Source organism: Eptatretus burgeri, chromosome 14 (assembly GCF_056783735.1).
Source record: "Eptatretus burgeri isolate ZD-2024b chromosome 14, Ebu_testis_v1, whole genome shotgun sequence".
Taxonomy (NCBI): Eukaryota; Metazoa; Chordata; class Myxini; order Myxiniformes; family Myxinidae; genus Eptatretus; species Eptatretus burgeri.
Genome location: NC_140974.1, coordinates 68,497,180 through 68,508,728, shown reverse-complemented (window position 1 = coordinate 68,508,728; position 11,549 = coordinate 68,497,180). Strand labels below are relative to the sequence as shown.

Here is an 11,549-nt window from a genome sequence, read left to right as displayed (position 1 = left end):
CAAGCAGAGTCCAGTGTGTGGCCAGTAAACAAGCAGAGCACACAAAGTTAAATTCTGACATTTTTTTTCTTCTTTGGAATGAGTTGTTGGTTCAGCCGGATAGTTCCCCTCGCTAAAAGAGAGGGTATTGTGTTTGGGTCCCACAGTTTGTTACTTGCAAAATGAAAGATTTTTTTTTTGACGTCAGAATCGAAGATTTTACAAGTCGGTGTATTGATTCGACGATTTTGTTATTCTGTCTGTCATTCGCCTACAGGTCACAACTATAAACCGATCTTCATGAAACTTCATCAAGTTGTTGAGGTCGTCTCAATTGAGAAGCCTATTGATTTTGAGATCAAAGCCATATTGTTTCTTGAGATCAAAGATCATCTTCAGGTCGAGCTTTTGAAATCGTCATTTTTCATCCGATTGACTTAAAATTTGAACAGTATTTGCATAGTCCATCACTGAATTGGGAAACCAACTATTTTTGAGATCAAAAGGTCAAAGGTCAGCTCAAGGTCAAACTTCTAAAATCAATTTTCAACTGAAAAATCATCAATTTTCATCCGATTGACCTGAGCTTTGATTAACATTGTCAATTTTAATGAAATGGACAATTTGATGTGTCCATGACAAGCTTTGGGGAGGGGCGGGGGTGGATTTTACAAGTATCGTGCTCTGCACGACGTCTTTTTCTTGTCTGTTTATCCGCATAGAACTTTCATGTTTTTCTCGACAACCGCTTGAGACGAAATTTTCACCATAGGTGCGACGACTCATGTAGAATGTTTTAATCATAATTATGGCGTCGTTGGTCACGTGGTGTGGCAGCCATATTGTTTTCTTTATTGTTTTTTGGGGAAAACAGAAAAACTTTGGACCTCTGTATCTTTGAAATCTCACCAAGGAAAAATTTGAAACTTTGCACACAGCAAGTACTCCTCATGGGGAATGTGTGTGCATTTTTATGACATCATATGTGCCTTCGTTATGATGTCAAAATCGCATATGTAAAACGCTACATCTGATCAGTGTGAAAATTTTTGAGGGTCATCTTGGGATAAAATGGTCCACGGAAAAAAAAACTTTGATGACATCATCGGTCACGTAATTTGGCAGCCATATTGTTTTTTAAAATCTAAAAACCTTCAAAAAGTTTCTTCTCTGAAGTGGCTGAACAGATCGAGGCGAAACTTTACGCATACACATGGCCTCCCTCGGTGTGTGTCTTGGTTGTTTTCTCAATTTACATTAAAATTGTCAATTTTAATGTAAATTAAATGGACAATTTGATGTATCCATGGAAACCTTTTGAGAGGGGGGTGGATTTTGCAAGTATCGTGCTCTGCACGACGTCTTTTCTTGTTTGTTTATCTGTGTGGGTGCAGGATATCTCAAAAAGTTGTGGATGGTTCCAGATGAAATTTGGTGGGCAGGTTAGATGTGTAACAAGGACGAACTGATTAGATGTTGATGAAGGTCCGGATCTGACGACTATTATAATTTTTTGAGTGATTCTTCACCATTGAGTGATGGGGACAAAAACGATACATAACACGATATCCCAAAAAGTTGTGGACGGATTCGGACGAAACTTGGTGAACACATTGGTTGTGTAACAAGAAAGAATTTATTCAATTTTGGTGAAGATCTGAATCCAGATCCAGATATGATAATTTTTTTCAGTGATTCTTCACCATTGATAGGGCTCAACTAATATAGAGCATGGTATCTCAAAAAGTTATGGATGGATTCGGATGAGACTTGGTGGACAGGTTGTGTGTATGACCATGATGAATTTATTCGATTTTGGTGAAGATCCGAATCTGGATCTGGATGCAAGAATTATTTAATTTTGAAAGTGATTCTTCACCATTGAGAGATGTGGCATGATATTTCAAAAATGTATTAGGCCCAATATGTTCTCATAGATCAGGCATTACATGGCGGAGATGTGCGTTCCACCGAGTGCCCTTCTAGTTATCCATGTATTCTGTTGCATTTGCCTTCTATAAAACATACAGAACATACATTTCTGTAAAACATACAGAAAAATCTTCAGTTGATATTGATTTGTCATTTTTTTAATTAAAACTATGTAACAACCCGGAATGTTGCATCAGGTCCAGGAAGACAAGTGTATCAATTAGTACATGATTAACTTGAGATATTTCTCATTTAGTTCACAAATTTAATGAATACAATGCATGGCTTTTGTGTGGACGCATTGTAAAAGCTGCTGATGTCCTGTGAGCAGTGCCAGTCAGAATGTCAGAATGTAATGACATTCTTTATCCACGCTGAGAACATGCCGAAGTAATGATTCACTCCCTTGATCCGTGTAACGGTCTGTACCTCCAAACCCTGTAGGACCTTGAAGGGGCTGTTTGTGCTCTTTCCTGATTGGCTGTACTTGGGCCTTGCCTATTGGAACGTTGTTTAGACCGTTTCACTCCTTACCCAGTAGCAGAAGGCAGTTATTTCGATTTCAAACTTCGGGAAAAAGTTTCTCTTTCCCAGATGAAAGGCTATTTCTCTTTTATCCTGCTTGTTCAATCATTTCCCCCACTCGTCCCTGCTTCCATATATAAGGCTTGGATTGGGACATTTTTTTTGAGTTCCATTGATGAAGATTTCTCCCATATGACGTGCGCACATACGTAATGTATTAAAGATTCTCCTTTGCAAAGCTGAACCTGAGTGGAAATCGAGTTCATTTCAGTTCTTCCACACTTCCTATGCAGAGTTTGGGGATCATATATTATCGAGTGGAAGTTTTTTGTCTACATTTTCTAGGCTCATATGAGAACGAGCACAACGCACAACAAGGGGGGCATGAGACGAGGGGGGGGGAGGGAAGCACAAAACAATGGGGAGCAGAGACATTAGGAGATCTGTGGAAGGGAGAGGGATGGGGTGGGGAACATGGGGTACACAAGATGGACATTGCAGGGAATTTGAAGGAGGTGGGTTTGGGGTGGATTAACGGCAGTAGAAGAGATCGAGGTTTTGGATGGGGGAAGATAAGAGGTGGTGGTGAACGGCTGTTTGGAAGGGCTGGAGGGAAGAATGGGATTTAAGTTCAGGCCAAGCAGACAATTTTGAGAATCATGCTGAACCAATGAGCTCCAATTCAGGTGAAATAGCTCTGCTATTTTCTGTTTCTGTGACTTTTTGAACCTTTGCCCATAAGACTTGATTCACACTGCGAGATGCCTCCCCGGGGTCACAGTATAACACAATGTGGCGGTGACGTCATGGTGTTTCTATAGGATGGAGAACTAATCATACATCTCCAACACTCAATACACTAGATTGGTACTAATCCAACTTTTCTGATTACGATAACGGTCACCCCCACTTAGTCTACATTATTGTAAAATTAGTCGTACACTGCATCATCATTTATTGCTGTTGGGCAATTTCCCATAGTTTTGTTTCACAAATTCACATAATTGCATCATTACCACAACCACAGCCATGTCAGCAAGCCTCAGGTAAATAAGCTATCCATGCTTTGGTCGAGTTGAGATGATATCCACCTGGAAAGTTTTAACAAAACAAAAACACACTCAGCTTTGAAAACTTTTTATATCGATTGAAGAGGTAAACACATCCACGGTCATTGTGTTAAGGACATTTCAATCAGGTTTCTATGCTGCCTGCGATCAAAAGGTTGGTCATCCACTCAGCAAAAGTCCATTGAAGAGCATGGAGATCAGGATGACAGGAATGATGTTTATCATCGGTACTATGTCGTATGGAAGGGGTTAACGAGACCTTCAGTTATGACCTCATTAAATTTACATAAAACAGTCTGCCATGCCAACTCCATAAGTTCCTTTCTTCAATTTTTGTTCTCTTATAGCTTTTAATTTCCTGAAGCATCTGGTGAATTAAAAATAGAAAAACAAAACGTGGGTTCACCTGTTTGGCTTTCCCATCACCCAGGGAAGTAGTCAATCCATTTCCCCTTAAACAAAAGCCCAGGTTCAAATCCCCTAGTGCTGTTCTTGGCCAAAACTGATAGACTAACCCTAACCAAGCTCCTCTACCAATAGATACAAAAAGAGTACTTCTCCTCCTCTAGAAATTTAAGCGACGTCATTCGGCTGTCAAACACCGACATTTCAATTACAGTTTATTTACCTGGTACACAATTATGGACGTGTAGCATCACACAAGTTCTCTTTCACAAAAGGTTGGACAAACATATTCACATTCGAAGTCCTATCTTTTTGATATTGAACTGACGATGTTATACAAGGGTTAAGTGGATGGAGAGTTTTGCGAAAGACATTTTCCCCTTGTGGACGTTCACTCGAGATCATTTTTTTTTTCCTGTACCACCAATACAAGATGACCTGCAAGCTTTACACTTATTCCACACTACTGCTCCACTCTGTGAACTTCTGCTCATTGACCAATAGAATGATAAATTAAGAAAAATAAAACTTAAGATTTTTTTTTTTTCTTCATGATTTGACATGTAGAGCACAAATTTATGGGATGGCGTACGGTGGCCAGCTTTGTCTCAAATTGGGAAAAAGTTTGACCGTCTTTCCATCTTTCGAAGAGCTTGTAGCTAGGGTTTATTGTAACATATACTTACACAAATCATGGCTCCTAATAGAGCCCAGTGTTCAGCAAAAAAAAAGATGAATTTAAAGCAGATGGTGATGTTGGGGAAAAATTAGGTCTATGTTAAAAAACAGGCTTGTAATCAAAACATTTTCACTTCTGGGTTTAAATAGATGAGATTGTGTAACCATATAAATTAGAAAGTAGAGGGACATCAAGAAATACCTCTTAACTATTGATAAAGTAACCACAAATGTGTTGTCATGGGGGGGGGGGGGGGAAGGAAAGAAAAAAGAAAGGATAACTCCAAAATGATGATGTTTCTTATTACTCAGCATGATGCGAGAACAACTTATGATTTCAATTCTGGAATCATGAATAGAGGTTCCTGTGTTTTGACTTCTTGGTGTCGCTACAATTCGGTATGTGATGCGTGTTCTGCCTGGGCTTGTAGAAACACCCCCTCCATCGCTTTCCAAGAGCTGTGTTGACTTGGTGAGCTAGCTCCGCTTACTTCCCGCTGCCCACTGATTGGTCGGCCGTACTGCTCGCCACTAACGGAGAGCCAGACGCCAGTCACCAGATGCTTGAACTTTACCGTTTCAGAACGACGCCAGTGTTTCCCAGAACATTCGACAACCCAGTGGTCCAGCTGATCACCTTCTCCTCCTTCACCAAATGCACTAACTTCCTGGGAATAAAGGAAAGACAAGAATTAAACGGTCACGTGGTGGTCGGATGAACGTTTCATGGGGAGGAATAAATGCAGGTCTTATGGTCCCAATTACCTGTTGTCCAGAAAGTGGAGATGAAAAATGGTGGCTGTGCAAGTTTCGTCCCGTGTTCATGTGGGTCAACCGCAAAACTTGACCACAAGCCACGGGCTCTCCCCTCTGGCAATCGGCATTCACTCCACGCAGTCGCCAGTAGCTGTTGCCATCATCTGCTTCCTTCACCGCTGTTACAGACTGCTGTCCACTACCTGAAAGTGAACAATTAGATATTAATCATTGATTACCACTGAACTTACAACGTTGCTGAAAATTTACACCTGCACATCAACAAGGAATTTAACAAGAAGCATTTTTGGAGATAAAAGTGACAATTCGTTCTCTACCTGGCTTCTGCATACTTTGGTGGTGAAAGAAAACCAATGGACATATTAAAATGTACTTATGGGTCTCACAACCACGTGAAAGTCGCAAGCGTGCAGGTGAAAGATAAATGGAGAACAAAAGAAGCCCGGAGGATTTGCAGTTCACGGCTACACATCATGTGGGAATTCTTCCTTTCACATGTAGCACAAGGCTGTGGGGTAGCATCATTGGCCGAGGGTGTGGCTGTGCCCCGCTGATGCAATGCCCTCTGCTGGTTAGGGCAGGAATTTGAAATTTGTTCCAGGGTGCAGGCGATAGCTCACCTACTCTTCGCGAAGGAAACCGTGGGATCTTTCACGTCCACCAACTAATGCCGGCATACGGGACGTCCAGTTTCACGTCTATCTGAAGGACGGCACACGCATTGATGAATCAGCCTGCCTGTGAAACACCGGGACAACAGTTTATAACTGGGTCGGGATTAAAACGCAAGCCAGACAGCTGAGAGACGAGTGTGTGTACTTCGACACCATCCTGTGAGCCCATCATGCGAGGATGCCAGAAGGGGGGGGGGGGAAATCTACATTCAAACAGCAGATTCCAGGAAGTTTCAAAAGCTTCTTGCTTTAGTTTCTCCATTTTTGTGTTCCGAGCGAAGAACGGATCATTATGGATGGGATAATTCCCCCAGTCATTACCCCGTGCACGCGAAGCGAAAAGCGGAGTCAAGCAATTGGTTCACATCCATCCCATCAGTTTATGATCGGGGAACTGCTCGTTTGAATTGAATGTTATATTTCGAACACGAATAAGAACATGACCAGGAAGACAAGTCTTTCGTTTTCACGTGCACCGTCTCTGAATTTGTCCCGATTGTGCATGCGCACAGAGGAGTGAAAAGACAGTTTTCACCATCTGCCTGCCTGGCAGTCCAACAAAATTGAAAATCATTCCAAACAGGAAACTTCCCGTTTTCAAGCATGTTATAATGGACACAAACAACAGGCACCGATAACTAATGCAACGTGTTCGATAAGGTGATGTAATAGACACTCGGTAAAACGGCGGTGAATTCCAGGATCAATTTATTTGTACACATTTAACACGAATCATTATTTCATTTAAATGTAATTATACACTTAAACACAAATCACCTTCTCAATACTTCCAAGAACCTCCAGTCTTGCAGAACTTCAATGGCGGTGGTGTATTGTTACGAATCTGGCAGCCATTTGCACACAAACAGACAGCAGTCCCTAAGCTTAGTTATTTTGATAAGTATGTGTTTATAGTTGGAATCCCTCCTTCTGTCTAATGGGAGTTTTGTGTGTGCGCCAAGTTATTTTTAGTAAGGTTTTTATACATCAACAACAACAACATCCCCCCTTCGTTCCTGCCACCATCGGCCTTCCTCACGCGCATGCGCGCCGAGCACAGACGTGGGCGGGGCTTCCATCTCCTCAGATCGGAGCCCCGCTCCAAAAAAGGGTATGGAGTGTTTCCTCTGCCCAATGAACCAAGGGCGAGCATCGCACGCACGCCCCAGCCAATGAGAAGCCAAAAATGCCGAGGAATAAGTTGAGTGGTGAGCATTGTTTGTGTCGATTGGCTTGTTCTACGGTCTTGGTTCGAGCGGTCTGCGGTCGTGGTTCGAGCGGTCTACGGTCCTTTGCGGTGGCTCCTCGTGGTGTTGGTGACCGAGCAGCCAGGTCGTGGGCCAGTGGACTCTGGGTCGTGGGTTTGAGTGCCACCGTGGTGGCTTGCATTGGAGCGCTCGAGCTGGGATCCCCGTTCCCGTCCACGGACTCCGAGCTCCACAAGTGCGAGTCCGGTGAAACCGCACGAGGCGGGGAGGTACCCGGCTAGGCCCTGGTCCCCAGCTCGCCTTTCTCTCCTGGTCTGAGGACCGAAAATAGACCCACAGGGTCCATTTCGTGTGTGTGCGTGTGTGTATAGGAGGTCCGTCTAAAAAGTAACGGGACAGCCTGCTGTGTGCTCCACTTACACAACTTGAATGAATGGGTTGCATCACAGTCTTTCGCAACATTCCAGCAATATATATATATGATTGGTGATGGTTGACTGCGCTCACTGTGTGATTTTTGAACAGGTCGTGCTTTACACATTGTCTAGTCTGAGCCATCGTGCTTGGAGTCGTGAGCAGAGAACCAATCTGAAGTTTCTTGCCAAGCTTGGCAAAACACCTTCCGAATCCTTTGCAATGCTGCAGCAAGTCTACGGGGAAGAAACCATGTCACGTACACGTGCATCTGAATGGCACAAGAGGTTCAAAGAGGGACGGGAGGAGGTTGAAGATGATCTACGGTCTGGAAGACCTTCAACGAGCAGAATGACGGACAACATTGAGTGTGTGAAGCAGATGGTGCACGCAAATCGTCGACTCACGGTGCGGATGATTGCTGAGGAACTTTCCATCAACAAGGACACTGTATGGAGCATCATCACTGAAAATTTCGAAATGCGCAAGGTGTGCGCAAAGATGGTCCCCAAGCTGTTGTCCGAGGACCAGAAACAGCAGAGTCAATGTCTGTCAAGACATTATCGAGCGCCTCGAGGACGATCCAGACCTGCTCGGGAGAGAGTCATTACTGGCGATGAATCGTGGATATTCGAATACGATCCCGAGATCAAACAGCAGAGTCGTCAGTGGAAAAGTCCGGCATCACCAAGACCAAAGAAAGCAAGGATGTCGAAGGTCAAGGTGATGCTCATCGCGTTTTTTGACATCAAGGGCATCATCCACTTCGAGTTTCTACCACAGGGTCAAACAGTGAATCAATACGTGTACAAGGAAATCTTCCGGTTCCTCATGAGATCAGTCCGGGACAAGAAGAGGGATCTGTGGGAGAACAACGCCTGGGTGCTCCACCACAACACCCCTGCTTACAGTGCCCTGAGCATCTGACAGTTTCTGGCGGAGAGGAACGTGCCGACTCTGGAGCATCCCCTGTATTCGCCAGGCTTCACCCCTTGTGATTTTTTTCCTATTCCCCAAGCTCAAGGGGGTGATCAAGGGGACCCGATTTCCTGATGTGGAGGCCATCAAAAGGGCCGTGACGACGGAGCTCCCAACGCCATTCCCACCACGACCCAACGCACTCATGCCATAGGAGAACACGTTCTAAACTGGTTTAAAATAAACAAATAAATAAATAATCCCATGTTCCACACCTGATGATGCACCATATTCACCATGATAGTGATAGTGCTCCTCACCACTCAAAATACCATTTTAACAAATATACAACTCATCCAAGGCACAAGCATGGCATGTTGGTTAATAACGAGAAGCATTTAGAGGGAAGTGTCAGGAGGAGGAGGAGGAGGAGAAGAGGGAGGAGGAGGAGGAGAAGAGGGAGGAGGAGGAGGAGAAGAGGGAGGAGGAGGAGGAGAAGAGGGAGGAGGAGGAGGAGAAGAGGGAGGAGGAGGAGGAGAAGAGGGAGGAGGAGGAGGAGAAGAGGGAGGAGGAGGAGGAGAAGAGGGAGGAGGAGGAGGAGAAGAGGGAGGAGGAGGAGGAGAAGAGGGAGGAGGAGGAGGAGAAGAAGAGGGAGGAGGAGGAGGAGGAGAAGAGGGAGGAGGAGGAGAAGAGGGAGGAGGAGGAGAAGAGGGAGGAGGAGGAGAAGAGTGAGGAGGAGGAGAAGAGGGAGGAGGAGGAGAAGAGGGAGGAGGAGGAGAAGAGGGAGGAGGAGGAGAAGAAGGAGGGGGAGGAGAAGAGGGAGGAGGAGGAGAAGAGGGAGGAGGAGGAGAAGAGTGAGGAGGAGGAGAAGAGGGAGGAGGAGGAGAAGAGTGAGGAGGAGGAGAAGAGTGAGGAGGAGGAGAAGAGGGAGGAGGAGGAGAAGAGGGAGGAGGAGGAGAAGAGTGAGGAGGAGGAGAAGAGGGAGGAGGAGGAGAAGAGGGAGGAGGAGGAGAAGAGGGAGGGGAGGAGAAGAGGGAGGGGAGGAGAAGAGGGAGGAGGAGGAGAAAGGACTTCCGGTTCCGGTTTTTGAGCGGCAAGAGGTCTCCTTCGGGGCTCCCTGCTGACATTCTCAAAGTTAAGTTCCGGTTGTTTTTTGTCCCGTTTTAACTGTTTAATTTTCTCACCTACATGTTAATGTGTGTTCCTAGTTCGGTTTTGTTTCAAAAATCGTGCTATTTTGTGAGTATTTATGTCGACGTTCTTACCTGGTGTTTGAGGCCTAGTCCTAGGCTTGAGGCCTACCGGTTCCACTTGGTGTTCGATCGTTTTTTTTTGTTTGTTTGTTTGTTTTTCTCCCCATTTCCTTCAATTTCTATCCTCCCCATTACCTTCAATTTTCATCTTCCCCACTTTCCAAACATCCCCCATTCTCCCAACTAATCTCTTTCTTATCTCAAAAAAAAAAAAAAAAATAATATATATATATATACCCAACAACAACAACAACAACACGCTCAACTTCTCCCGATTCTGCTACTTCTTCTTCCTCTTAACTTCCTCCTCGTCTTCCTCGATTTCTTTTTTTTTTTTTTTACACTTCCATGACCTAATCTGTTGAACTCTCTCATACATTAATATTAACAACAAAAACGATCTTATAATGCTTCATCTTCCTCTCTCACACATGTGGTACTCTTTACTGTTTCACAATGCACTACTCTTCTGCTATTTTAACAGACTGCTCTCATTTCGACCTCTCCTTCATTCCTTGCCTAAAAAATCCAACTATTACAGCGCTTCTTCTCTCCATGCTCTGAATTCGCCTTCATTGCATCCATCAAGAATTGTGTTAAATCGCATCTCTGACCTAAAACTTTTAAAAACCACAGTTTGCCATGGATGCTCGCTTTCCATCAACCATTCTTTTTTCCAACTTCAGTGCCAACTCACCCCCTCACCCCTCACTCTCACTCTCAAAGCAACCATCCCACTCTTCTCCCTCCAAGCCTCCCTCTCACCTCTTTCAAAAATTCCCCCTCACCTTTCTCCCACCTTTCATCCCCCTCACTCTTCCTTCTCTAAGTTGCCCCCCTCTCATCCACCAACCTGCCTCCCTCCACTGCCCTCTCACCTCCATCTCTTCACTCCACCTCCTCAAATCCTCAACTGCCATCTTCCTTGTCTCTTGTCCCCCCTCTCTCCCAGCACCACAGAGCCTTTTCTCCTCCTCATTCGGCCCCCTCCCCTCGCTATTCTGCAATACCCCACACTCCTTCAGCAACCCTCCTTACCTCCCCCTCGTCCCTCGTCCTACCCTCCCCCGCCCCTCCACCTCCTGCACCCAAAGCCTCCTCCCCTACCTCTTCATTAAAAGTGTGGACCTCAAATATCCGGGGCCTTCGCTCAAACCTTTCAGATCTTTCCATGCAGGTTGCCACTGACAAACCAGACATTATCTGCCTAACAGAAACTTTCCTCTCCCAAGACGTGTCTGACTCCCAAGTATCTCTCCCTGGTTACTCCCTCTTACGGTATGACAGACCTGAGCCTCGTCCTGGTGGAGGTGTTGCTCTCTTCATCAAAGACTCTATTCCTCACTCTCCCTGCACTGCTCTCACTCCCCCACACCCCCAGGAATACCTCTGGCTTCGGCTTCCCCTCCACTCCCACCTCATGTTTATATGTGTACTGTACCGTCCACCGAACAGTGATGACTCCATCTACACCTCACTATCCGAAAACATGGACCATCTTCTATCTTCTCATCCAAACTCTCTCTTCCTCTTATGTGGCGACTTCAATTGTCATCACGCCAGTTGGCAAGGTGTGGGTACCTCTCTCACCTGCCATGGGACATCAGCAAAAGCTTTCTGTGACTCATTGGGACTGACTCAATCGGTCAACTTCCCGACCCGGATCTCAACCAATGGTACTCCATCTCTTCTGGATCTGATTTTGACAAATTTCCC

At 45.0% G+C, this 11,549-nt stretch overlaps 1 protein-coding gene across 1 annotated transcript in view; it reads right to left on the bottom strand.

The window, feature by feature from the left end:
* Positions 1–3,557: 3,557 nt before the first annotated feature.
* LOC147013529 (stromal cell-derived factor 2-like) overlaps positions 3,558–11,549 on the bottom strand; it is a 13,988-nt gene continuing 5,996 nt past the window's right edge. Inside the window, exons 2-3 of the mRNA XM_085855394.1 lie at positions 5,355–5,548; positions 3,558–5,257 (exon numbers count right to left, since the gene is read on the bottom strand). Coding sequence (XP_085711520.1) covers positions 4,979–5,257; positions 5,355–5,548 — 473 coding nt within the window. The 3' untranslated portion in view covers positions 3,558–4,978. The remainder of the gene's footprint in view (positions 5,258–5,354; positions 5,549–11,549) is intronic.